At 39.3% G+C, this 27,026-nt stretch overlaps 1 protein-coding gene across 7 annotated transcripts in view; it reads left to right on the top strand.

The window, feature by feature from the left end:
* Positions 1–27,026, top strand: part of LOC124606775 (probable phospholipid-transporting ATPase IA) — a 642,579-nt gene that overhangs the window by 453,619 nt on the left and 161,934 nt on the right. For all 7 annotated transcript variants that reach the window (XR_006978725.1, XR_006978722.1, XR_006978723.1 and 4 more), the window contains exons 7-9: positions 1,003–1,112; positions 22,370–22,465; positions 22,755–22,880. Coding sequence is in view for 3 of the 7 variants with exons in the window: in XM_047138832.1 (XP_046994788.1) it covers positions 1,003–1,112; positions 22,370–22,465; positions 22,755–22,880 (332 nt within the window). In the remaining 4 variants the exon portion in view is untranslated. The remainder of the gene's footprint in view (positions 1–1,002; positions 1,113–22,369; positions 22,466–22,754; positions 22,881–27,026) is intronic.

Genomic DNA, 27,026 nt, shown 5'->3' with positions numbered 1-27,026 from the left:
CATCAAGTATTCAGTGTCCACACCTTGATGCATGGATTAGTACACAGTCTGTTATGAATCATTTGTAATATATTAATATCTAACAGTACATTCCTTTTATTTGTATAAATAACATTTTTTTGTAAAATCAAAAGGGGATAAGCAAGTGCAGATATGTTCATGACCACAACAGTACAACTAAGGGCAATTACTTCAGATGTAGAACTAAATAAGAATAACAGACCATAGTTGATATATCAATTGGCAGATATGCTTTAATATTTTCACACTTTTACCTTCATGAAAATTACAGTCATTAGTCAGAATGTAAAATGTCAAATATTAAGCTATGTAAACATTTTTCTAGCATTCTGTATGAACAGACCAAAGTGGCACATTACAATGGTTATAAAATATCTGATTCATTATCATGTGATTAATGAAATAATTTTGTAGTGTAACATTTATTTTGAACTGCTCTCAACAATTCACATTTGAACATTCTGAATCCTTGATGCTACTAACTACTATACACTGACTCATCTGTTAAAAAAATGTTTTAAGAGTATTTGACAGGCATTATCTGTGCAGAATATGATGTCTGTGAATTGAAGCTCTGTGTGTGATGCTTCAGGACTTTACTGCTTGCCAGGATTAGATACGAGCTGTACACGTGCTGTTCACCAGAGTTAATATTGAGTAAATTATTACTGTTACTGTTTTTCCCACCTTCCATGTATGTGCCCTTAGCCTCACACTGTTAGAAGTGCATATCCATCTTCTTGCGTTATGCTTTTTGTTCTGTCATCCTTATCATCTCACTTTATTGGTATTCCCTTTGGTTTTAGTTTCTTGTAGATGTTCCTATATTTTGAAATAAGTAAGCAACAAATTTATTTAATTGGGTTATTGTGACATTTAATATTATGTTGTACTAGAGGATGCTCGTGACATTCAAAAAAGTTTGTATTGTATTTATATTTTGTTTTCTTACTTTGTAACACAATATGTTTTCATTTTCAGAAATGATTAATCTCAACTTCGGGTATAATCTTCTGACATTCATAATATTGTACAACAACCTGATACCAATATCCTTACAAGTTTCTCTTGAGGTTGTTCGTTTTGTACAGGTCAGTACTTTAATGTCCATGGTGTAAATGCAGTGTCATTTTTGTAATTTACCTGAGTTCACTTTTTCATCAAAAGGGAGGTGACACTTCATATTTTCTGTATAGCAGCCTTCAGAATTTGGTAACTGTTTTGCTCTAATAATTCAATGAAGGTCTAAATTTCTCATTGATTTTGTAATATTTCGAATAACTTAGGATCTTGTAACAACAAAAATAAAAATTTTTGAAAATATAATGTAATTGGATAGATAAAAAGTCTACTCCCCAAGCAATGGTAGGAGAACAAAACATAAAAGGTATTACAGTTTGCAAGCTTTTGGGGCCAGTGGCACCTCCTTCTGACTGAAGGTTTAAAGGGTAAGGGAGAGTGGTGAAGGAAAAGGACTAGTGAGGCTTGTGGAAGGGGGTAGAGTTCAAAAAAGTCACCCAGAACTTAGGATCTGGGGAGACTTCCCAGACTGGATGAGAAGGAAAGATGATTCTTATGGACTGCACTGAACGAGATTTGGAAACCTGAGAGCTTAAAAGTGGAAGATAGATAATATGCAAGACAGAGATTACAGCTAAAACATTATGCATTACTTAATAAGAGCAAAAATCTAAATGTGTTGTATGTGATAGAGGTGAGAGGGTGCCAACAAAAAATAATAGACAGGTTTAGAAAATGAAAGATGTAGAAAACTAAAAGGGAGTGAAGAAAAGAATAGTTACTTTGAAGAAATGCAGAGACAGAAGAAATTAACATAAATTAAGGCCAGTTGGGTAGTGAGAACTGAGGATGTGCTGAAGCACCAGTTCCCATCTGTGAAGTTTTGAGAAACTGGTATCCAGGAGAAGAATCCAGATGGCACATGTAGTGAAATAGGCTCTGAGGTCATGACTGTCATGTTGTAGAGCATGCTGTGCAACGGGTTATTGTTTGTTGCCGGTATACACCCTCTCCCTATGCACATTTATCCTAACTGATAACTTGGTGGTAGTCATGCCGATGTAAGAGACCGAACAATGTTTACATAACAGCTGATTTGTGGCGTGTCATATCACAGGTGGCTCTCCTTTTTATAGTATATGTTTTGCCAGTTACAGGTCTTGTATAGGTGGTGGTAGGAGGGTTCATAGGGCAAATTTTGCAATAGGGATGATCACAAATGGGGTAAGAAGCGTATTTTTCTTCTCGCGCCTGTAGCACGAATCATCACATCATCTTGGACAGTTTCCAGCCACTGGCTGGGTCTGTCGGGAACACAAGCCTCTCCATCGTGTTCTGTCTTTCCACCATTCCCCCTCTTCCACCTTCGTCCAGTTCTCTCCTCTTCTCATCACACATTCCTTCACTCCCTTCACCCATCTATCTCTTGGTCTTCCCCGGGGCCTCTTCCCCTCCAGTTGCAGATCAAACATCATCTTTGGAATTCTTCCCTCATCCATTCTCTTCATGTGTCCATACCACTGCAGTCTTGATTTTTCTATCCTGTCCTGTACTGGTTCCTCCTTTAGTCTTTCCCTCACATACACATTTCGCAATCTGTCTCGTCTTGTTACACTCAACCTGCTCTTCTGGAACTTCATTTCACTAGCTTGTATTCTACTTTTGTCGCTTTTGTGCGTTACCCATGTCTCACTTCTGTATGCCAATATGGGGACAAAGTAGGTTCGGTATATAATTCCCTTGGATTTCTGTGGCACCTCCTTGCTCCAAATAAGCCCCATAATGCATTTGAAGAACTGCCCTGCTTTTCTGCACCTTTCATTTATTTCCATTGCGTTTCCCCCCTTACTTTCAATCATGCTTCCCAGGTACTTGAAGTTCTCTACCACTTGTAGTTTTTCCCCTCCACAAGTTATATCCACATTTGGCCTATTCTTCTTCCTTGTTGTGACAATTATTTCACTTTTCTTTGCAGAGAAATGCATTCCATATTGTGCTGCCGTTGCCTCCCATACATCTAACTGCTCTTGCACCTCCTTCTCGCAATTTCCCCATAACATCAGGTCATCGGCAAAAAGCACTGCTTTCATTTTATGATCTCCAATTGCATCTGATACTTGCTGTAGGATTTCATCCATAACAATAATAAACAATAAAGGCGAAAGTGCACTTCCCTGTCGCAGCCCATTTTCCAGCTTGAACCATGCAGTACGTTCCCTCCTCACTTTCACACAACTCTCACTTCCCTCATACATTTTTCTGACTTTTCGTGTTATCTCTTCATCTATCCCTTTTGCGTTCAGCACATCCCAGAGCTTGTCCCTATAGATACTGTCATACGCCTTCTCAATATCTAAAAAGGCCATGATTAAGTCCTTCCCGTACTCATAGTGCCTTTCCTGCAGTTGCCTTACCGCAAATATGAGGTCCGTTGTTGATCTTCCCGGTCTGAAACCATACTGCTCCTTTTGCAGTCTACTTTCAATACTGCTTCTTATTCTCTTCTCCAGGATCTTTTCATAGATTTTTACACAGTGGCATAGCAGGGTGATTCCTCTGTAGTTCTCACATCTCCTTTTATCCCCTTTCTTGAAGACCGGGACTATAATTCCTTTCTTCCAATCCTCAGGAATTCTGTTCTCCTTCCACACCACCCTCAGCACTCTGTATAGCCACTGGGTTCCTACTTCTCCTGCTGCTCGTATCATATCCACTGTCACTTCGTCCCAACCTGGTGCCTTGCCCCCTTTCATCCTCTTTATGGCTTCTTCCACTTCATTCCAAGTTAGATCATCAATTTCCCCACTATTATAATCGTCTGCTGCCTTAGGCTCTCCATCGCTGTTAGTTACCCGCTTGACGGCATTCAACAGATCTTCAAAGTACTCCTTCCAAATCTTTTTGAGCTCATGCATTTCCTCCACAACTCTTCCATTATTATCCATGATCCTCAGGCACTCGCTTCTGTCGTTCCTCTTATTTCTTACCATGGTGTAAAGTACTTTTTTGTTCCCTTCACTGTCCTCTTCTAACATTCTTGTCCATTTTTCCATCCACTTCTTCTTCTCCGCCCTTACTATGGTCTGTGCCGCTTTCTTGCTTCCCTTATATTTTACCCTAGCTTCCTCTGTTCGGGTCTGGAACCATTCTCTGAAGGCTTTGTTCTTTCGAAGTACTACCTCTTTACATATGTTGTTCCACCATGGGGTTTCCTTACTTCTCCTCTTTGTGCTAGTTCTTCCGCACACGGTCTCAGCTGCCTCAACTAGAGCCCTCTTAAAATCTCCCCATTCTTCTTCCACTGTTCTCTGATCTTCCTTTGGCAGCTTCTTCCTAATCAGTGTCTGGTACTGGGTCCTCCGTTCATCCTCTTTCAGCATCCATGTCTTCAACCTTTTCTCCTGTATGTCTGTTGCCCTCCTATCTTTTTTCTCTCTCAGGGTGGCTACCAACAGCCGATGGTCACTGTCTAAGGCCTCAGATGGAATGACCTTAACATCTGTGAGGCTGCTCATCATCTGCCTATCCACTAGTACATAGTTTACTACTGAAGTTTGGGACCAGTCTCCACTGTACCAAGTTATTTTGTGGCTACTTCTCTTCTTGTACCAGGAATTTGCGATCGCCAGCCCATTCTTCTTGCAGAATTCCAGCAACAATTTTCCTTCTCTATTTCGGTTCCCCCAGCCCTCTGGTCCCATTATCTCCTCGAATCCTTTCCTGTCTGTGCCAACATGTGCATTGAGGTCCCCTATTATAATCTGATTACCTCCATTTAGCTGCTTTTGCATGTCATCTTCAAATTCCTCCTTCTCCTTTTTTGTACACCCCACCTGTGGGGCATATGCTTGGATGATTTCAATGCTTTTTCCTTTCACTCGTACTCTGGCTTTTATCATTCGATCATTGATACCTTCCACCTCCTCCTGCAGACCACTATTGCCACTCCATTTCTTCCCCTCTCATTCCCTATCCAGTACAGTTTACATCCTTTACTTAGTGGTTTTTCACCAACTCCTCTCCACCTAGTCTCAGCAAGTCCCAAGATGTCCAATTTCCTCCTTTCCATCATTTCTACAATTTCTTCTAACTTCCCAGTTAGAGTCCTTACGTTTAAGGTGCCCAGTTGTAAACCATCTCGTAATCCTTTTCCATTGCTTGGTCGGTTTCCTTTAAATCCGTTCCGTGATCCGAGGCATGTTCCCTTTTTGAAAGCAGTTGATTTATCCACTACTGGCTTGCTAGGCCTATCGCAGCTTCACCAGAGCCCCGTTAGCCGTCACGTTTCAGGGTTCCCATAGGGCCTTCCCAACTATCGTAGCGGTCCTGGGGCACACGAAGTCCCTGCTGTACATCGCCCCTATGGGCAGTCCCCTACTTTGTGCCGTTGCCCATCTCCCACGACTTGGACGAGGGGTTGGACTTATGGGAGACTGTAGCACGAATCCTAGGCTTAATTTCACGCATGCAAATCGTAAGTAAGCAGTGAATTAAACTTATATGTAAACGTTTCCAGTTGGTATAAATGTGATATAAGTGTTACATTAGTGGAAGTGTTAGTGAAGTGTTAAAGAAGATTAAACAGGGTAAGAAGTTTATTTTCCTTCTCGCGCCTATAGCATGGCTTTTAGGCTTCATTTCATGCGCGCGTATCATAAGTAAACGGTGACATAAACTTATATGTAATCACCAGTTTTTTTATTCAGTACTCTTTCAATTTATTTACATCTGCCTGAATAGTTTCTAGGGTCCTTTGTTTGCATTTTAGTCAGTACTTAAATCAGTTTATACGATTTCTGCTTTTACCATGAGTGAGAAGTGTGTGACATGCTGTAGGATTGTTTGTTCCGGGTGTGATGGGTGTTGTAGTTTCTTTCATTGGGGTGAATGTAGTGGTGTGGGAAATGGGGACACTGGTATTGTACGATCTGCATTAGAGATAGGAAAATACTGGAGCAGGAAGGGAAAATTGCAGTTCTTCAAGCTGACTTAGACAAGGCAAGGGAGGATCTGGACATGTTAAAGAGGGAGAAGGGTGAGCAGAGGTGGGAAGTGGCAACAGGTAATAGGGGGAACAGCAAAGGAGAGCATCAGACAGCTTTGTCATAAATCTTGAAAATAGATTTGACCTGTTGCCTCAGTCAGAATCGGATGAGCCTCGTGTAGCTGAAGCTATAGAAAGGGCACAACAAGCTCTCAAGGACTTGGAAAAGGTAGGGAAATTTGTAAAGAGAAAGAAAGTTCTGTTGTTAGGTAGCTCCCATGGTAGAGGTGTTGGCCAACTACTGCAGGAAAATCTAGGTCCAGATTACCAGGTCACAAACTTTTTCAAGCCTAGTGCAGATCTGGGTCAGGTAACAGAGGATGTAGGTTCTTTATGCAAGGATTTCACAAAGGAGGATGCTGTGGTTATAGTGGGTGGTCCAGGAAATAGCGTTGACAAAGACTCTGAATATTCCGTAGAGAGTGACCTCGTGAAGATAGCATAAGCAACGAAGCATAAGAGTGTGGGATTTGTGTCTATGTTGAGACGCCATGATCGGCCTCATTTCAACTCTTCCGTCGGGAGGGTAAACTTGGAGTTGGAGTGGCTGCTTAGGACGGATATAGGGTCCCATATTGGTTTGATTCCTGTGGATGCTATCAATAGGTGGGTCTACACTAGGCATGGCCTTCACCTCAATAGGAAAGGGAAGGGAAAACTGTCTGGATTGATTGCAGAAAACTTAAAGTGGGACACTGTCACAAGTGGTAAAATACCAGTGGTCACAGGTGTCAGAGGGATGCCTTTTTTAGGATAGGGAAGGGGGAAAGAAAACGAGTTTTAAGAGATATTGGCAGACACACTCAGTTTGAGAAAACAGATGAACAGGAGTCAGACTTTAGCATACAGCCTCCATTTAAACAATGTTTAACAGAAAGTAATCAGAACTGCCAGTTCATCTTAGCCAAAGCAGTTATAATACCATTAGTATACAGTATCAGTTACCTTTATTACACCAGAACATTCCAGGACTCAGAAATAAAGTTGATGAACTACTCATTTGTATTAATGAAATGAACTCGTCTAACCAAATTGACATAATCTGCCTCTCTGAACATCAAGTGATCACTGGTATAGATATGTTAGACATTTCAGGATTTAAGATAGCTTCCTACTTCTGCAGAGTAGATATGGATTTATTAAAAACTGCCATAAATTCAAGAACATTGACATTAATAAATTCTGTTTAGAGCAGCATCTAGAAGCACGTGCAACAGAATTTGAGTTCCATAACAGATCCAATATAATAGTAACTATTTACCGAGCACCTGCAGGAAATTATAATCTACTCATAAATCGTCTAGAAGCTCTTTTGGGTTTTTTAAGAGGAAGTTTGATTGCTGATGACTTTAATACAGATTTTATAATGCAATCTTCCAGTAAACATTTACTGCAGTTAATAATGTTGTCTTTCAATCTAACTCACACTGTAAACTTTCTAACTAGGATCACTAAATCCTCAAGGGCAGCCATTGATAACATTTTTATAGACAAATCAAAGGAACAAAATCAATCGTAAAACCTGTAATAAATGGACTATCAGATCATGACATGCAGCTCCTTGTTTTAGATGTAAATTCTAAGCAGATTATCAAGACTGCTAAATCTGAGTACAGGAGAGTAGTCAATCAACCAAAAATTGAGTGTTTTGGAAAACTGCTCAAAGATATGAACTGGAAAGATGTTTATAGTGCTCATGATATGAATGAAAAATATAACACATTCATGAACAATGTCAGTACTATGTTTGAAAACTGTTTTCCTCTAAAAGTTACTCAAATTAGACAGAAGTCTATAATAAAAACATGGATTACACAAGGAATAAAGATTTCCTGTAAGACAAAAAGGAAAATGTATCTGTTGACCAAGAATAGCTCCAATGCTGATGATTTAGCTAAATACAAGGAATACTGTAAAATATTAAAAAAAGTAATTCAGATATCTAAACAAATGCACTATGAGAAGAAGATAGCAATGTCAGGTAACAAAATAAAAATAGTATGGGATATAGTGAAAGAGGAGACTGGTAGAACCAGAAAGGACCAGGAGCAAATAGCATTAAGGGTAGATGATACCTTAGTAACCGATGGGCATAGTGTGGCAAATCTATTTAACAATTACTTTATATCCATTACTGATAGAATGGGATTGTCAGGATCACTAAATAATGCCCTTGAATATCTGAAACTAGCCTTTACAAATAGCTTCAGGTACATGAATGTGTCACGCACTTCACCAAAAGAAATAACTTCCATAATAAAATCTTTAAAAACAAAGCATTCTAGTGGTTACGATGAAGTATCAACAAAGTTAATTAAGACATGTGCTTGTGAGTTTAGTACAATTCTAAGTTACTTGTGTAACCAGTCAGTTTTAACTGGGACATTTCCTGACTGGCTAAAATATGCAGATGTTAAGCCTTTATTCAAGAAAGGGGATAAAGAGATACCATCAAACTACAGACCTATTTCACTTTTGCCAGCATTCTCAAAAATTTTAGAAAAAGTAATGTACAGGCAGCTTCTCAACCATCTGACCACAAATAACATATTATCAAGAACACAGTTTGGATTTCCGAAGGGTTCTGATATCAAGAAGCCTGTTTACACCTACAGTGAAAATGTACTTAATTCATTAAATAACAAATTACAAGCAGCAGGTTTTTTTCTGTGATTTGTCAAAGGCATTTGATTGTGTGAACCACAACAAAGCGACCAGATAAAATAATTCGCGCCAATCAGACATCCGCTCCAGGACTCTCCGCTCATGACATGATATTCATAAATTACTCAGTACATACTACCAAAGAAAAATCTCACCTGGTAACCTACAGAAACCTAAAAAATGTTAACCATGACGCTCTTCAAAAGGATTGCTCAGACATCCCTTGGCATGATATAAGCAATGAACCGACTTTAGACGGAAAAATTCGGGAATTATGTTGCAAAATTATTGCACTGTATGATAAACATGCTCTTCAACGCACTGTCAAGGTAAAGAGAGCTCCCACTCCGTGGCTCACCACTGCATTACGCCAGTTAATGAATAAACGTGATGCTGCACATAGGGCCTTCAAGCGTAACCCAACTCCCGAGGCGTACGAAGCTTATAGGAAACTCTGAAATAGAACCAAGCAAAGCGTGAGGAATGCCAAAATCAGACATGCCCGCTCTGTCGTATGCGGCATATCAAAACCTGCTGCACTGTGGAAAAAACTGCGCAGTTTCGGTATAGGGAAGCAAAGATCTGACGCTGTTTATCAAGCGTCTGCAGAAGAATTAAATGATTTCTTCTCAACAGCTGTAAACCGCCACGCAGCGACAAATTACCAGCCCCAAGATATTAATCTCTCGAGAGACAAGTTTTTCCTAAAACATGTCACTACCGGCACAGTACACAAGGCAATTATGAGAATCTCTTCCGAGGCAGTAGGAAATGATGGAGTGAGCATTGGCATGATTAAGAACGTCGTAAACACTATTACTCCAGTTATCACAGACATCTTCAACCTGTCTCTTATCAGTAGTACATATCCTACTGAGTGGAAGCAAAGTTTAATTCAACCTATACCCAAGACTGACAACCCTAAGTCGCCAGGTGACTACAGGCCGATCAGCATACTTCCTGCAATATCTAAAGGCCTAGAATACATCGTCCATGAACAGCTGACGGATTACCTCAAAACTCATAACATCCACGACAAATATCAGTCAGGCTTTCGAAAGCACCATAGTACAGCAACTGCATTAATCAAAGTAACTGATGACATTAAACATGCTATGGACAGACGTGAAGCTACCATCCTAACACTACTTGACTTTAGCAAGGCTTTTGATACAGTTGACTTTGATATATTACTAATTAAAATGAAGCAGCTGAATTTCTCAAACAGTGCAATACACTGGTTCGACAGCTACCTCAAAAACATAAGTCAACAAGTCATTTGTGGGTCGGAAAAGTCATCATGGAAAAACGTGCGCTCTGGAGTTCCCCAAGGCTCCGTCCTTGGTCCATTACTCTTCTCACTGTACATTAATGATATTTCTTCAGTGATTCACTCCTGCAACTACCATCTATATGCCGACGACATCCAACTGTACATAAGTGCAAGCCCCAAGAACATTGCTGACGCAGTAGCGAGTATGAACGCAGATCTTGGCTCTGTTTCTCGATGGGCACAGAACCTAGATCTGAAACTAAACCCCAAGAAATCCCAGGTCATACTTATATCTCATCCAAAGTTAATCAGTCGGTACTTTCGCGAAACAGTCCCTCAAATACTCCTCAATGGTACCCAACTACCGTACCAAAAAACAGTAAAGGACCTTGGAATAATCTTGGATGAACACCTAAACTGGGAAGAACAAACAGTCACAGCTTGCCGGAAATCGCTCTCCTCTCTACATGCAATTCAAAAATTTAGAAAAATATTTCCAACCCATGTTAAACAAAAATTAGTCCAATCACTAGTCTTGCCTAATCTTTACTACTGTGATGTAGTTCAACACGGCACAAACAGTGAAAATTCGAGATGCCTCGAGCTAGTGATGAACGCTTGCGTTAGATACGTATGCAATATACGGTTGTATGATCATATCAGTCCTTCATATTCCCAGCTAGGTTGGATACCCCCACATAAGGCACGCGATCTCCACACGATGTGCTTACTTCATCGATTTCTTAGCCACTGGTGCCCTCAATACTTATCTTCTCACATTAAACACCTATCATCATTCCACAACCGCAATACCAGATCGGATACATCTAGCATCTTGGCTGTACCTTTACATAACACAAAATCTTTCTCCGTGTCATTCTCCATCTCAGTCATACGACTATGGAACGTGCTCCCCTGTGATCTGCGTCTTATCCAGAACCACTCAACATTCAAGAGGGGACTCAAGACTTACATATTAGGAACGGTATAGCCACCATTGTTGTGCCCCTCTCATCTTTTTTTTTTCTCCTCTCCATCATAGCTTCGAATTTTACCATTCTATTTCTCTTCCTCTAACCTATCTACCTCTTCTATATCTCTTTCACCCCATTCCATCGTCTTTTGTCTCTGCTTGATGAGAATAACTCACAAGCTGCAAGAATATAACGAGAAAATTCCCAACTAGCAATAGGACTGACATTCATAAAAGAAAATATGTTTACTTTCATATACATAGTCATTATTATTATTATTATTCTTGATTGTTATAATTATTTTTTGATTGTTATAATTATCATTGTACTACTTTTATAATTTCTATTTTTTTTCTTTAACATTAATACTGTATAACATGTTATACGTCCTTAATGTTCTGTAGAAACTGAAATTTGTTGAATCTGAGTATGCCTGGTTAGGTGTAAGAGAGGGCCTGAAGGCCCTAATCTTGCCAGGTAAAATAAATGCATAAATAAAATAAATAAATAAATAAACATCCTTTTAAATAAATTAGAATTCTATGGTGTCACGGGCAGTGCTGCAAAAAGGTTCAAGTCATATCTTGCTAACATGAAACAAAGGGTGTCAGTGCCAGGGACTAGTGAATTAAGTCATCAGTCATCATCAGAATGGGAAGAAATTACATGTGGTGTCCCACAAGGATCCATCTTAGGGCCATTGCTTTTTCTTGTGTACGTTAATGATCTCTCATCAGTTACACTGCCAGAAGTAGAGTTCATTTTGTTTACAGATGACACAAGTATTGCAATAAATATTATGTCGAGTGTAGTTCTAGAAAGATCTGCTAATGATTTTTCATGGATATTAATAAATGGTTTAAAGCTAACTCACTGACATTAAACTTCGAAAAGACTCACTATATGCAATTCAGAAACTGTTAGAGGTTTCCACTCACCATATGCATAAAATATGAAGAAGAGCAAAGAGGTTGACAGTCTTAAATTCCTGGGATTACAACTTGATAATAAATTCAGTTGGGAGGAGCACACCACAGAACTGCAGAAACGCCTTAACAAATCTGTATTTGCAATTCTAGTGTTAGCTGACATAGGTGACATAAAAATGAAAAAGCTTGCATACTTTGCCTACTTTCATTCCATAATGTCATATGGTATAATATTTTTGGGTAACTCTTCAAGTCAAACAAAAGTTTTCAGAGTCAAAAAGCGTGTAATACGTATTATTTGTGGAGTAAATTCACGGGCGTCCTGTAGAAACCTCTTCAAAGAACTGGGTATACTAACTACTCCCTCTCAGTATATTTACTCCTTAATGAAATTTGTCCTAAATAATATACCTCTCTTTCCAACAAACAGCTCAGTTCATACATACAATACCAGGAACAAAAATGATCTGCACATGGACTTAAAAGCACTTACTTCAGTTAAAAAAGGGATCCACTACTCAGGAGCACTCATCTTCAATAATTTGACAGCAAACATAAAAAATTTAGTTACAAATAAAGATCAGTTTAAAAGGAGCCTGAAAGACTTACTAGTGGCCAACTCCTTCTACTCCATTGACAAATTTTTTAATAGAAACAAATGATGTATTGTATATATTCATACTATTAATATTGCTATGTCAGCTTAAAAAAAAAAAATAAATAAATATTGACATGTTCCACATCCCAAGAGTTTCCTCAGTGCAGATCTATGGAACAAATAACTAATCTAATCTAATCTCTAATCACAAGGGTAGAAGCCATAGGGTGCAGAAGGAGCATAGGGTCTGACAAGGATATTGTAGGGATTGGGAGGATAGTGAATAGCTATTCTAGGTGTGGTGGACAAAATCTTGGCCAGAATAGATTGTAGGAAGTCATAGAAATGTCAAAGTAGCCTGATCAATTTTTTCAAGATCAGGATAAAAATAATGTATTAATCAGCTACTTCAACAAGGCAAAGACTTCCTAAAATCATGTCCCTGAAAAGAGATCCATTGTGTCTGAGATTTTACTCACCACACCTAGAATAGCTTTTCGTTGTCCTACCAGTCTTCACAGTATCCATATCAGACCCTACACTCCTTCTGCACCCATCTCCCTACCCTATGGCTCCTACCCCTGTAACCATTCCTGCTGCAAGATTTGCCCTTTGCACCCTCCCATCACCACATATACCAGCCCTCTAACTAGTAAAACATATGCTATCAAAGGGAGAGCCACCTGTGACATGTATATCATGTACCAGCTGTTATGTAAACACTGTTCAGCCTTTTATTTAGGCATGACTACCACCAAGTTATCGGTTAGGATGGTGGACATAAGGAGAGGGTGTATACTGGCAACATACAACATCCTGTTGCAGAGTGTGCTCTACAACATGACAGTCATGATCTCAGTGCCTGTTTCACCATATGTGCTATCTGGATTCTTCCCCAAACACTTGTCTCTCAGAACTCCGCAGTGGGAACTTGCTCTACAACATGTCCTTGAATGTCTCCAACCCCTGGCCTTAATTTACATAAATTTCTTTGGTCTCAGCATTTATTCATAGTAACTGTTCCTTTCTTCACTCCCTTTTAGTTTTCTATATCTTTCATTTTCTGATCTGTCTATTTTTCCATTCCACCTCCAATCTCTATCACAAAGAATGCATTTAGCTTTTCACTCTTATTAACTCATGCACAATGTTTTATCAGTAATCTCTCCCTTGCATTTTGCTTGTCTTTCACCTTTAAGCTCTCCAGTTTTCAAAACTCATACAGTACAGTACCCAGCAAACAGTCTTTCATTCTCATTCCATCTGGTAAGTGTACCCTGATCCAGGGTTCTGGTTGCCTTTTCTGAACTCTGCTCCCTTTCTTAAACCTTACCAGTCCTTTTCCTTCACCTTTCTTCCTTACCCTCCAACTCTTCTGCCAGAAGAAGGAGCCACTGACTCTGAAAGCTTGTAAACTGTAATACCTTTTATACGTGTTTTCTCTTGTTGCCACCTGGTGAGTAGATTTTTTTGTCTATCCAGGTACATTATATATAGGCTGGAACTTAAATAGTGGCAACACTGCTGTGGAGACACTATGCAGTGTAATCTACTATTGTCGCTGATAGCACACGTTGTTGACACACCTACCTTACTTCCGAGCAAATGGACTCGCCCGTCCCACGTCACTGGCGTGTACACTATTGTGGGAAACACAGTCACGTGTGAGCGAGCAGTCTAACGTAACGGTGTCACTGTGTTTTCAAAACACGAACAACAGAGTTGGATCAAGATTGAATGTGCCAGAGGTTGTACAGCATGACAGTGTCATCAAGGTCTTCAATAGGCATGCGGGAAATTGGCATTGCTGTACACAACAGTGGCACATGGGGTAAAAGCCTTCAACAAAGGTCGGAAAACTGTGGCAGACATGTGTTGGACAGGTTGTCCTAACGTCTTTGAAGAAGTAGTGCATGCTGTTGCTGCATTAGTGGACAGTAATCGACACCATACGATTCGTGAGCTCACCCATAAAACTGGGTTAGTGCATATGACTGTGCGTCACATCCTGAAGGACACGTCATGATGGGTTCATCATGAATTGATGGAAATGCAAAAATGGATGCATTACGACGCTGCTCAGACGCACTTGGAGCGCTATGAGATCAAAGTAGAGGCTTTCTTATGCCATATCGTAACACTAGATGAGACATGGTCCACATCGTACGAGTCAAAACTGAAACGCCAGTCCAACAAATGGCGTCATTACGAGTCACCGCGAGAGTCGTAAGTGTGTCAGAGCCCCAGTATGGTGAAAGTTATGGTGATTTTCGTGTACGATTGTGATGGTGTTATCCTGACATATTACATTCTTCCACGGCAGACTGTCAGTGCACAGTATTATTGTTCATTTTTGGAGCATCACCTGTGACCAGCTTTGCGAAAGAAGCGGCGACACTTTCTGCGCAACCCACCCATCATTTTGCATGACAATGCACGGGCGCATACAGTGCAACCTGTGGCTGCTCTTTTTGGTCAATGGGACTGTGAAGTACTGTACCATCCACCATACTCCCCGGACTTAAGTCCTTGTGACTTTGATTTGATTCTGAAGATGAAGGAACCACTTCGTGGCATTCGCTTCAGAACTGTTCCAGAGATTCGACCGGCAGTAGACCGCTCCATTCGCACCATCAACAGAACAGGCTCTGCTAACAGTATACTATGCCATCCACATCACTGGCAACAGTTTCTACACAATGCTGATGACTACTTTGAAGGACAGTAATAAATGCAAACATGTAACTCTTTTGTATCGGTTGTGAATAAATAGTTACCACTATTTAAGTTCCAACCTTCGTATTTAGGATTTTGTAGATACGTTATTATCCCTTTGAAGCTATATTAATGTAAAGGAAGAAACATGTACAAGTAACAAAACAAAGACAGGGCTACCAGCAATATGAGACAGTATTGGCCAAACCTTGTGGTTTTAAAAATGTGAATGCTGTTATTGGAATCTGAGGAGAACTGGAGAGCTAAGGGAAGAAAGTTGTGGAAAGTAGGCAATGTAGAAATAAATGTGAATGTCTCTTTGGATAACAATGGAACATTATACAATTTTGCCTCCTCTGTAAGATGTTACAGAGCATATAGGCCCCTTCATGGTTTCATTTCATTTTTGACAAGAACAAGTGCGTTAGCACCCACACAATCATACATATTAATTATTTAATAAACAAACTTTGATGCTTTTAGACTCACTGACTCACTCAGTACAATTTTTAATAGACTTGAGTTAAATTGCTGTTATTTGCACTAACCAGACAACCAAATAACTACCTGGTAACATGTTGAATCTTCAAACTTTGTGCTTTGTATAAAAACAAAAAGTAACAGTCTAAATCACAGTTTATTTTCAACATACTAGAGGTAACTTTTTTTGATTGTAATAACCATCAGATCAGGATTCTGATATACAGTGAGTGGGTCATCGTAGCAGATGGCCTACTATTAGCAACATTTAGTTATAAGCACCTTAGGGGAAAAAAAGAAGAATTATTAAAACCACAAATAATAAAAGTATGCGGTAGTATATAAGAAGCAGCATATTATAAATGAAGATCTAAAAGCAACAATGAACAAGCTATCAAGGTACCCAGAGAAATCTGAAACGGGAATTAAGGTGCAGTGAGAAGAAATAAGATTTGCCGATGACATTTTAATTGTGTCTGAGACAGCAACAAATTTTGGAGAATAGGTTGAGCAGAACAGATTGTTACATTATTTTTTTGCAGGTATGCCCCACAGTGGCAGTGGAACAAAATTTCTGAAATGACAACATTTTCAACCTTTGGCAATAATTACAGTGGAATGTGAAAACATATTTTCATTTCAACAGTAAACTATGTCTTGAAAGAGAGGTCATAAGATGAATATCATCAGAAGTAAAACAAGAGTGATGAAATGTAGTTGGATTAAAGAGATGATGCTAATGAAATTGGGTTAGGAAATGAGACATTGAAAGTAGATGATGTGCTCTGCTATTTGCGGAGCAAAATAACTGATGATTGCAGAAGTAAACAGGTTAAAAAATGCAGTCGCAATGGCAAGAAAATTTTTGTGAGAAAGACAGATATTTTAACTAATGTAAATTTAAGTGTTAGCAAATCTTTTCTGGAAGTATATGTCTTCATTTCAACTTTGTATGGAAGCGAAAAGTAGACAGTAAGCTGTACAGATAAGAAGGAAATAGAAGCAATTGAAATGTGATGTGACAAGAGAATGATGAACATTAATTTGGTAGGTTAGGTAACTAATGAAATTTTAATGAATTAAACAGAGGAGAAAATAAGTTTGTGGCGCAACTTGACCAAATGTAGGAATCTGTTTACATGTACATACTGAGACATCAAGAGAAAGATAATTTGATGATGGAGGGAAGTGTGAGAGGCTAAAATTGAAGTGGGAGACCAAGACTTGATTATTGTAAGCCAGTTCAAATGGATATTCGTTAAAAAAGTTCTGGAGGGATGAAGAGGTTCGCACAGTATAGTGTAGTATAGATAGCTGCATCAAACTGGTCATTTTTTTGAATGTCAGCACAACAAATAAATTGTTATGGAACATATCTTACAGTAAATGTGTCTGTACCCCATAGCATTAAATGTCTCTGGAGGTATTACATGTCATTTTGCTTTAATTTTCATCTTTGGTACTAGTTAGAAAATTACGTGTTCACCACACCATACCAAACCATGCAAATGCCCAAACACAATCACTAAAAGAAATTACATACTTTCTTCATCAACAGTTGTTGAGCAATAGAGTGCTACTAACACACTTTCTTGCAGTGATGAAAACTTACCCAAAAGGAACATAAAATTGAAAAGCCTCTTAAAAATAACTATTTACAGCCTTCAGATAAACAGGAATTAATGTATTAATGTTCTTAAGTACTGCAATATTCTTCCCTATGTTTGCTCTTCTTCAACAGCTCACTCAGTTGGAAGAAACTATAAAGATCCTCACAGAACCAACAACATTCTTCATAATCCACTTTCACACAACCTTTAATTTAATAGCTTAGTATAAATGATGTGCAGTTGTATCCGAACTTGACATGTAGCCATGAGGTTTCATTACTACAATCTTTAGTGTCACAGAACTACAAATAAATAAACCTATCCTTGATGTGTTAGTTAGGTTTGATTATTTCCATTGTGTTGCTTTTTGTGACAAATTTTCCCATGGGCAGTATTTAAAAGTGTGTGTTAATCATCTTACAGTGCAGAAAGCTAGTACCATGAAATATCTCATTTATATTGTAAGAATCTTGGAACATGAAGGGATGAGACCATTCCTGCCCCACTGGCAGAAAGCATATTGATTGTATATTTTTCTATTGTGGGCGAAGGATAGAAGTAATGGACAGTTCCTAATAATTTGTGTTATATATGATGTTACGGACAAAATCAGTATCAACTCTGAGCATAAGACGTAGTTGGTTATGATTGTTCACATGATGGAAACACTGGACTGCTGATTGCCTCAGTTCTCTTTTATGGTGATAAAGTGTAACATATATAACAGTTCTCATCCTCCTTCCATTTGCATCAATGGCAGCAGTACAGATAATTATGTTCTGTATCAGAATAAGTAACTTTATCTCCCTAATTCATTTGAGAATGATCCTCAACAAATGACATTGCAGGAGACTTCCAACTGTACTAACTGAGCATCATTCTTGAAGAATAGTGCTATATTTTTTGTTATTGTATCTTATAGAGTAGTATTAATTCCATCTTAAAGTACATCAAGTAACTCTAACGAGCAATGCCAAGTTAGGTGGCTATTATAGCAAGTAGCTTGGTTTTTCATCTTGATGTTTAACCATAGTAGTCACTAGTAATAGGAAAATAATCAATTTACTAAAAAATATCACGCGGCATTTGTCTTCCAGTCTCCTGATGTGCTGTGAGAATGATTGAATGTTAATGAATGTCCAGCATTTACCTTAAATTACCACACTCCCACTTCGTAAGAACAACCCATGTTCAACTGTCAGATCTGAGCTTATGAAATGCCTGAGTTAGTAAAATATGTTGCAAATAATAATAATAATAAATTTAAAAATAAAGAGTATTGTGATCTTTGGTTTATCTGGCGTATGATGGTCTTGAATATCTGTTATGTATTCATCCAGCTGAAGATCCAAGAGCAGTTGAAGATCATTATCTTCTAGGAAAGCCAAAGATCACACATCTGCGTTGGGGATAAGATGCTGGTTAAGTCGTTCTATCGCACGCCAGACTCGCCTCCTGATATGACCAAAATCTTTAGAGAAAACCTCTGTTTGCTTGTTAATAAATTCCCTAATCGTACTGTAATCGTTGGTGGAGATTTCAGTCATCCAACAATTAATTGGGAAAATTACAGTTGGTGAGCATACAAAACATCCTGTGAAACATTTCTAAATACCTTCTCCGAAAACTACCTGGAACAGGTAGTTTAGAACATCACTAATGATGGAAATATATTAGATACAATGGCAACAAATAGACCTGACCTTTTTGAGGACACCCACATCGAAACTGTTATCAGTGACCATGACACAATTGCATCAACAATGATTACCAAAGTACAAAGGACAACTAAAACCAGTAAAGATGTGTGTTTATTCAGTATACAAGAATAAGTAACAGAGTCTATCTGAATGAGGAGCTTGAAACTTTCAGCACATGATAGGAGCAAGTAGAGGAACTATGGCTCAAGTTTAAAAGAATAGTTGATCTTGCACTGGATTTATATTACTCATTAGAACTCTTCATAATGGAGGATGCTGCCAAGTGGTGTATAGTCACTGTAAAGAAACTTCTAGAGAAAGAGAGACTACTGCTTAATAGGTCTCAAAAAAAGCATAGGCCTGTAGATAAAGAGATGCTGAATGGAATGCATTTAACCATCAAGCAAGCACTGCACGAAGCCTTGAATGACTGCCATAGAAGAATACTGTCAAATGATCTTTTATAAAATCCAAAGAAATTCTGGTTGCATGTAAAGGCAAGGCAGTTAGTGTCCAGTCACTCAAGAATGAGACAGGGACTGAAACTGATGGTAGCAAAGCAAAATCTGAAATGCTTAAGTCCACTTTCAAATGTACCTTTACAAAGGAAAATCCAGGAGAATTGTCCCAGTTTAATTTTCGTACCACTGAAAATATGAGTACAATAAATGTTAGTGTCAGTGGCATTGGGAAACACCTGAAATCATTAAAATGGAACAAAGCTCCAGGGCCCAATGGAATTCCTATCAGATTCTATACTGAATTTGTGACTAAGTTAGCCTTGCTGTTAACTATAATCTGTTGTGGATCCCTCAAACAAAAAACCATGCCCAGTAGTTGGAAGAAAGTACAGGTCACACCTGTTCACAAGAAGGGTGATAGAAGTAATGCACAAAGCTACCGTCCAATATCCTTGACATTCATTTGTTGTAGGATCTCAGAACATATTCTGAGCTCAAACATAATGACATATCTCAAACAGATTGGCTTCCTCCATGACAACCAGAATGGATTCTGAGAGCCTCAATCATGCGAAACTGTACCCACACTTTTTTCACTGATATACTGAAAGCTTTGGTTCAAGACAGCCAAGTAGATACAATATTTCTTGATTTCAGAGAAACATTCAACTCAGTACCACAGCTATGTTTATTCTCAAAAGTGTGAGCGGATGGGCTATCGAATGAAATTTGTGACTGGATTGAAGATTTTTTGGCAGGGGGGATGCAGAACTTATCTTGGATAGAGAGTCAATATCGGATGTAGAAGTAAGTTCAGTGTGCCGCACGGAAGTGTGTTGGGACCCTTACTGTCCATGTTGTTTATTAATGACCTTGTGGACAATATTAATAGTAACCTCAGATTTTCTGCAGGTGGTGCAGTTATTTTCATAAAGTACTGTTTGAAAGAAGCTGTGCAAATATTCAGTCAGATCTTGAGAAGTTTTGAAAATGGAGAAAAGATTGGCAACTTACTTTAATTGTTCAGAAATGTAAAATTGTGCACATCACAGAATGGAAGAACATAGTATCCTTTGACTATAATGTCAGTGAGTCACAGCTGGAATCGGCCAACTCCTACTTTGTAGGGATATGAAAAGGAATGCTCACATAGGCTCAGTCATTGGTAAAGCAAGTGGTAGACTTTGGTTTATTGGTAGAGTACTGAGAAAATGCAGTCAGTCTACAAAGGAGATTGCTCACAAATCACTCGCGTGACCCATTCTGGAATATTAATCAAGTTTGGGAATTCATACCAAGTAGGGCGAACAGGGGATAGTGAACTATACAGAGAAGGGCAGAACGAATTGTCACAGGTTTGTTTGGCCCATGGGGGAGTGTCACCGAGATGCTGAAGAAACTGAACTGGCAGCCTCTTAAAGATGGATGTAAACTGTCTCGAGAAAGCCTACTTAAAAAGTTTCAAGAATCATCTTTAAATGATGACTCTAGAGATGTACTACAACACCTGTTTATCACTCACATACAGATTGTGGAGACAAGATTAATTACAGCACACATAGGGGCATTTCATGCTGTTGTTCTTCCCGCACAATCCATAAGTGAATGGAATGGGAAGAAACCCTAATGACTGGTGTAATGGAATGTACTCTCAGCAATGCGCTTCACAGTGGTTTGCAGAGTATACATGTAGATGTAGGTGTAGTTCTTCTACAAGGAGGAGACGCAGCACCAAGTAAATAATCTGGACAAATTACATAGCAGGAAAGAGCATCTTCTGGCCTCCCTTGTCTCTCTGTACTGTATCTGTGAGTTGCCACTTACCAGTGCACATGTCAGAGAAAAGGCAATAAATAATGATGATGCAGGGCGGGAAGACTCTTTGCGGTTGGGTCTCAAACCCACACCAGAGTTGAACAATAGGGCAGGTGAACAGTGGACCGGCACAACAGGAGCAAGGCAAGAGCAATCTAGGCTACAACAAAGTACGACAAACTTTTGATTCAGTCCTATCGACAGATCAAGTATGAACCAAATGCAAATTGAGACCAGAGAGGAAAACCAATATCAAAAGCAAAATCGTTGGCAAGTAGTAAGTAGTACAGTGGAGATAGTAATGAACACTATCAGACGAAGTGCACAACTGACTGAGTGGTCGATGTGTGGTGGTATTTATGCCAGCTGTGAGGGACACTATTGGCCGGTATATTCATGGAGCGAGATGGTTGTACAATCCAGGCAAGTCCAGCACTGCAGTGACACTGCCCTCTATAGGCCATTGAGATCCATTTTTTTCTGGCAGGCATTCAACTTCTGCACATCCCAATACCAGACTCTGCAGAGATGCTAAGACAACCATGCATCCCTTCTTTCATGAAGGTCGTCCCATCACATCAAAACTTCAGCTGCCAACTAGATCATGCCACTCACCTGAATGCCTGAAGACAATTCAAAAATAGTAGTACAGTTACCAACATGGCAATAATCTCCTGCTCAATTTGCCTAGCAACAGTATTGCAAGTGACAATACCAAGACATCAATAATTGCACTGTATTTTTGCACCTATGTATTACAGACTTGAAAACTCAAGAAAAAGTTTGTAATTTTTTCTCTGGGAGGAAAGAATCACATTTAAAATGAATGACATTTAGAAATTATGCATTTCTTTAAGTGGTCCATCTGATCAGGAAACATAAGGATATACGTATTGTTTTGAAACCTAACAAATATTGTGTCTTATGCATTTGTTCTCTACTGTTATAATCTCACCCCCCCCCCTCCCCCCTCCCTCCCCCCCCCAGAATAGTTTATCATTCTTAAAATTGTGTGCTCAGTCAATGCAGTCGATCACCTTTTGATACAAACTATTAATTTTTCAGGCTATTTTTATTAATATGGATATTGATATGTACCACGAAGAAAGTGATACACCAGCTATGGCAAGGACATCAAATCTGAATGAAGAGCTAGGACAGGTAAAGATTTTTTTGTGCATTACTGATTTAAGATGCAGTATGATTAAACGTTGTGAACAATTTTCTGGTATATCTTGTCACATTGTAATGTCTATTAACACATGTCTAAAATAATACCAACTCATTGATGAGGTCAGCTCTGTGGCTGCTTGATAGCCAAAATCCTGAAAATTCTTATAGGAGAAAGTCTATCTTTTTATTCTCTGTTCTATATACAAATCTTGTTTGAATGCTGTAGTTGTGAATAAATGTTACACACTCTTGAGATGATGTTATGTTTGCAATTTAGGTGAAGTATATATTCTCAGATAAGACTGGCACACTTACAAGAAATATAATGGATTTCAAGAAGTGCTCCATAGCTGAACAAATTTATACTTTAGCAGATAATCCAAATGACACACAGTTAGTGAAGGTAAGTGAAACTGGCTATTTTTTAAAATAAAGGTTGTCTTCTCATTTACACACACACACACACACACACACACACACTGAATTGTGTTTGTCATTTTAGCAAAATGCTGAAAAATGTAGGTAAACATTGGAGCTCCAGTGATACATTGTGTTCATAAATTCATTATTTTAAACACATACTATTGATCATCTTCATTCAGTTCACTCATTCCTACCAAAAGGTGGCATTGTGATGAGCATTTTTATGGGTAACATGTGATTTGCTAGCAGTTTTGCCCCTCAACATTGGAATACCTCACTTTTACTCATGCAGAGACATTTAGTAGTAATTAGAGGACTAGGATGTTGCAATAATTCACCCATTAGGACTAGTTTCTGGAAGAAAAATTAGCTCTTTGTTTATATGAATGTTGGCAGAGCTATGTTGAACCAGGGGCATTATGGCACTGCAGAAGCTTCCCATAATCCAGTCTTGTGTTGCTGTTCATACTCCTGTTCTGTCCAGGTCATTTTTAGGGTTTTGTATCTAAAGTGGTAAAAATGAAACCCTTTGTGTGTGTGTGTGTGTGTGTGTGTGTGTGTGTGTGTGTGTGTGTGTCAAAAAACCGTTCTTATCAGGAACAGGTAGACATATCAAGTTGAGATTTATGCCATATACTGAGGTCCACGGTACAACACAGTACAACTAAAGGAAGAAATCCAAAAATTGTTATTTTGTAACTGTATCATACAAAAAAATTTTGTTTGTCATTTGATATCCGATTGTCTGTGTGTCTTTTGAGACCCCTTTTTCACATGAATGGGTAGAAGTATCAAGTTGAAATTCATGTCACATACTTAGGTCTGAGGTCCCTTGGTGGTGTAATAAATGTAAGCTTCAAAGTCAATGCAGTCAAAAGATACAGCCATTTATGTCAATATTCTGAAAGGATAGTTGCTACTCACCATATAGCAGAGATGCTGAGTCACATATAGGCACAACAAAAAGACTGTCAAACAAGTAAGCTACATCTACATGACTACTCTGCAATTCACATTTAAGTGCTTGGCAGAGGGTTCGTCGAACCACAATCATACTATCTCTCTACCATTCCACTCCCGAACAGCACGCAGGAAAAACGAACACCTAGGCCTTTCTGTTCGAGTTCTGATTTGTCTTATTTTATTTTGATGATCATTCCTACCTATGTAGGTTGAGCTCAACAAAATATTTTCGCATTAGGAAGAGAAAGTTGGTGACTGAAATTTCGTAAATAGATCTCGCCGCGACGAAAAACGTCTTTGCTGTAATGACTTCCATCCCAATTCGCGTATCATATCTGCCACACTCTCTCCCCCACTACATGATAATACAAAACGACCTGCCCTTTTTTGCACCCTTTCGATGTCCGCCGTCAATTCCACCTGGTAAGGATCCCACACCTCGCAGCAATATTCTAACAGAGGACGAACGAGTGTAGTGTAAGCTGTCTCTTTAGTGGACTTGTTGCATCTTCTAAGTGTCCTGCCAATGAAACGCAACCTTTGGCTCACCTTCCCCACAATATTATCTATGTGGTCTTTCCAACTTAAGTTGTTCGTAATTTTAACACCCAGGTACTTAGTTGAACTGACAGCCTTGAGAATTGTACTATTTATCGAGTAATCGAATACCATCGGATTTCTTTTGGAACTCATGTGGATCACCTCACACTTTTCGTTATTTAGCGTCAACTGCCACGTGCCACACCATACAGCAATCTTTTCTAAATCGCTTTGCAACTGATACTGGTCTTCAGATGACCTTAGTAGACGGTAAATTACAGCATCATCTGCGAACAACCTAAGAGAACTGCTCAGATTGTCACCCAGGTCATTTATATAGATCAGGAACAGCAGAGGTCCCAGGACGCTTCCCTGGGGAACACCTGATATCACTTCAGTTTTACTCGATGATTTGCCGTCTATTACTACGAACTGCGACCTTCCTGACAGGAAATCACGAATCTAGTCGCACAACTGAGACGATACCCCATAGGCTCGCAGCTTGATTAGAAGTCGCTTGTGAGGAACGGTGTCAAAAGCTTTCCGGAAATCTAGAAATACGGAATCAACTTCAGGTCCCCTGTCGATAGCGGCCATTACTTCGTGCGAATAAAGAGCTAGCTGCGTTGCACAAGAACGATGTTTTCTGAAACCATGCTGATTACGTATCAATAGATCATTCCCTTTGAGGTGATTAATAATGTTTGAATACAGTATATGCTCCAAAACACTACTGCAAACTGACGTCAATGATATAGGTCTGTAGTTAGATGGATTACTCCTGCTACCCTTCTTAAACACTGGTGTGACCTGCGCAATTTTCCAATCTGTAGGTACAGATCTAACGGTGAGCGAGCAGTTGTATATGAGTTCTAAGTAGGGAGCTATTGTATCAGCGTAATCTGAAAGGAACCTAATCGGTATACAATCTGGACCTGAAGACTTGCCCGTATCAAGCGATTTGAGTTGCTTCGCAACCCCTAAGGTATCTACTTCTAAGAAACTCATGCTAGCAGCTGTTCATGTTTCAAATTCTGGAATATTCCATTCATCTTCCCTGGTGAAGGAATTTCGGAAAACTGCATTCAATAACTCCACTTTAGCGGCACAGTCGTCGGTAACAGAACCATCGGCACTGCGCAGCAAAGGTATTGACTGCATCTTGCCGCTTGTGTACTTTACATACGACCAGAATTTCTTTGGATTTTCTACCAAATTTCGAGACAATGTTTCATTGTGAAACCTATTAAAGGCATCTCTCATTGAAGTCCGTGCCAAATTTCGCGCGTCTGTAAATTTTAGCCAATCTTCGGGATTTCGCGTTCTTCTGAACTTCGCATGCTTTTTCCGTTGCCTCTGCAACAGACTTCGGACCTGTTTTGTGTACCACAGGGGATCAGTTCCACCTCTTACCAATTTATGAGGTATGAATCTCTCAATTGCTGTTGCTACTATATCTTTGAATTTGAGCCACATCTCGTCTACATTTGCATAGTCAGTTCGGAAGGAATGGAGAATGTCTCTTAGGAAGGCTTCTAGTGGCACTTTACCCGCTTTTTTAAATAAAATTATTTTGCGTTTGTTTCTGGTGGATTTGGAAGAAACGGTATTGAGCCTAGCTACAACGACCTTGTGATCACTAATCCCTGTATCAGTCACGATGCTCTCTATCAGCTCTGGATTGTTTGTGGCTAAGAGGTCAAGTGTGTTTTCGCAACCATTTACAATTCGCGTGGGTTCGTGGACTAACTGCTCGAAATAATTTTCGGAGAAAGCATTTAGGACAATCTCGGAAGATGTTTTCTACCTACCACCGGTTTTGAACAAGTATTTTTGCCAACATATCGCGGGAAGGTTGAAGTCCCCACCAACTATAACCGTATGAGTGGGGTATGTATTTGTTACGAGACTCAGATTTTCTCTGAACTGTTCCGCAACTATATCATCGGAGTCTGGGGTTCGGTAGAAGGAGCTAATTATTAACTTAGTTCGGCTGTCAAGTATAACCTCCACCCATACCAATTCGCACGGAGTATCTACTTCGACTTCACTACAAGATAAACCACTACCGACAGACACAAACACTCCACCACCAATTCTGCCTAATCTATCTTTCCTGAACACCGTCTGAGACTTCGTAAAAATTTCTGCAGAACTTATTTCAGGCTTTAGCCAGCTTTCTGTACCTATAACGATTTCAGCTTCTGTGCTTTCTATTAGCGCTTGAAGCTCAGGGACTTACCCAACACAACTACAACAATTTGCAACTACAATTCCGACTGTTCCTTGATCCAAGCACGTCCTGTATTTGCCATGCACCCTTTGAGATTGCAGCCCACCCCGTACTTTCCCGAGGCCTTCTAACCTAAAAAAACCGCCCAGTCCACGCCACACAGCCCCCGCTACCCGTGTAGCCGCCAGCTGAGTGTAGTGAACTCCTGACCTATTCAGCGGAACCCGAAACCCCACCACCCTATGACGCAAGTCAAGGAATCTGCAGCCTTAAACGGCCTTCATCCTATGCTACAGAGTGAAATATGCTACAGAGTGAAAATTCGTCCTGGATAATCTAAGTTGTTAACCAAATCATTCTTGCTTCTTTCATTATGGGCACTTTCCCTTT

This window comes from Schistocerca americana, chromosome 3 (genome assembly GCF_021461395.2).
Source record: "Schistocerca americana isolate TAMUIC-IGC-003095 chromosome 3, iqSchAmer2.1, whole genome shotgun sequence".
NCBI classification, from domain to species: Eukaryota; Metazoa; Arthropoda; class Insecta; order Orthoptera; family Acrididae; genus Schistocerca; species Schistocerca americana.
The sequence above is the reverse complement of the archived record's forward strand: the minus strand, read 5'-3'. Positions and strand labels throughout refer to the sequence as shown.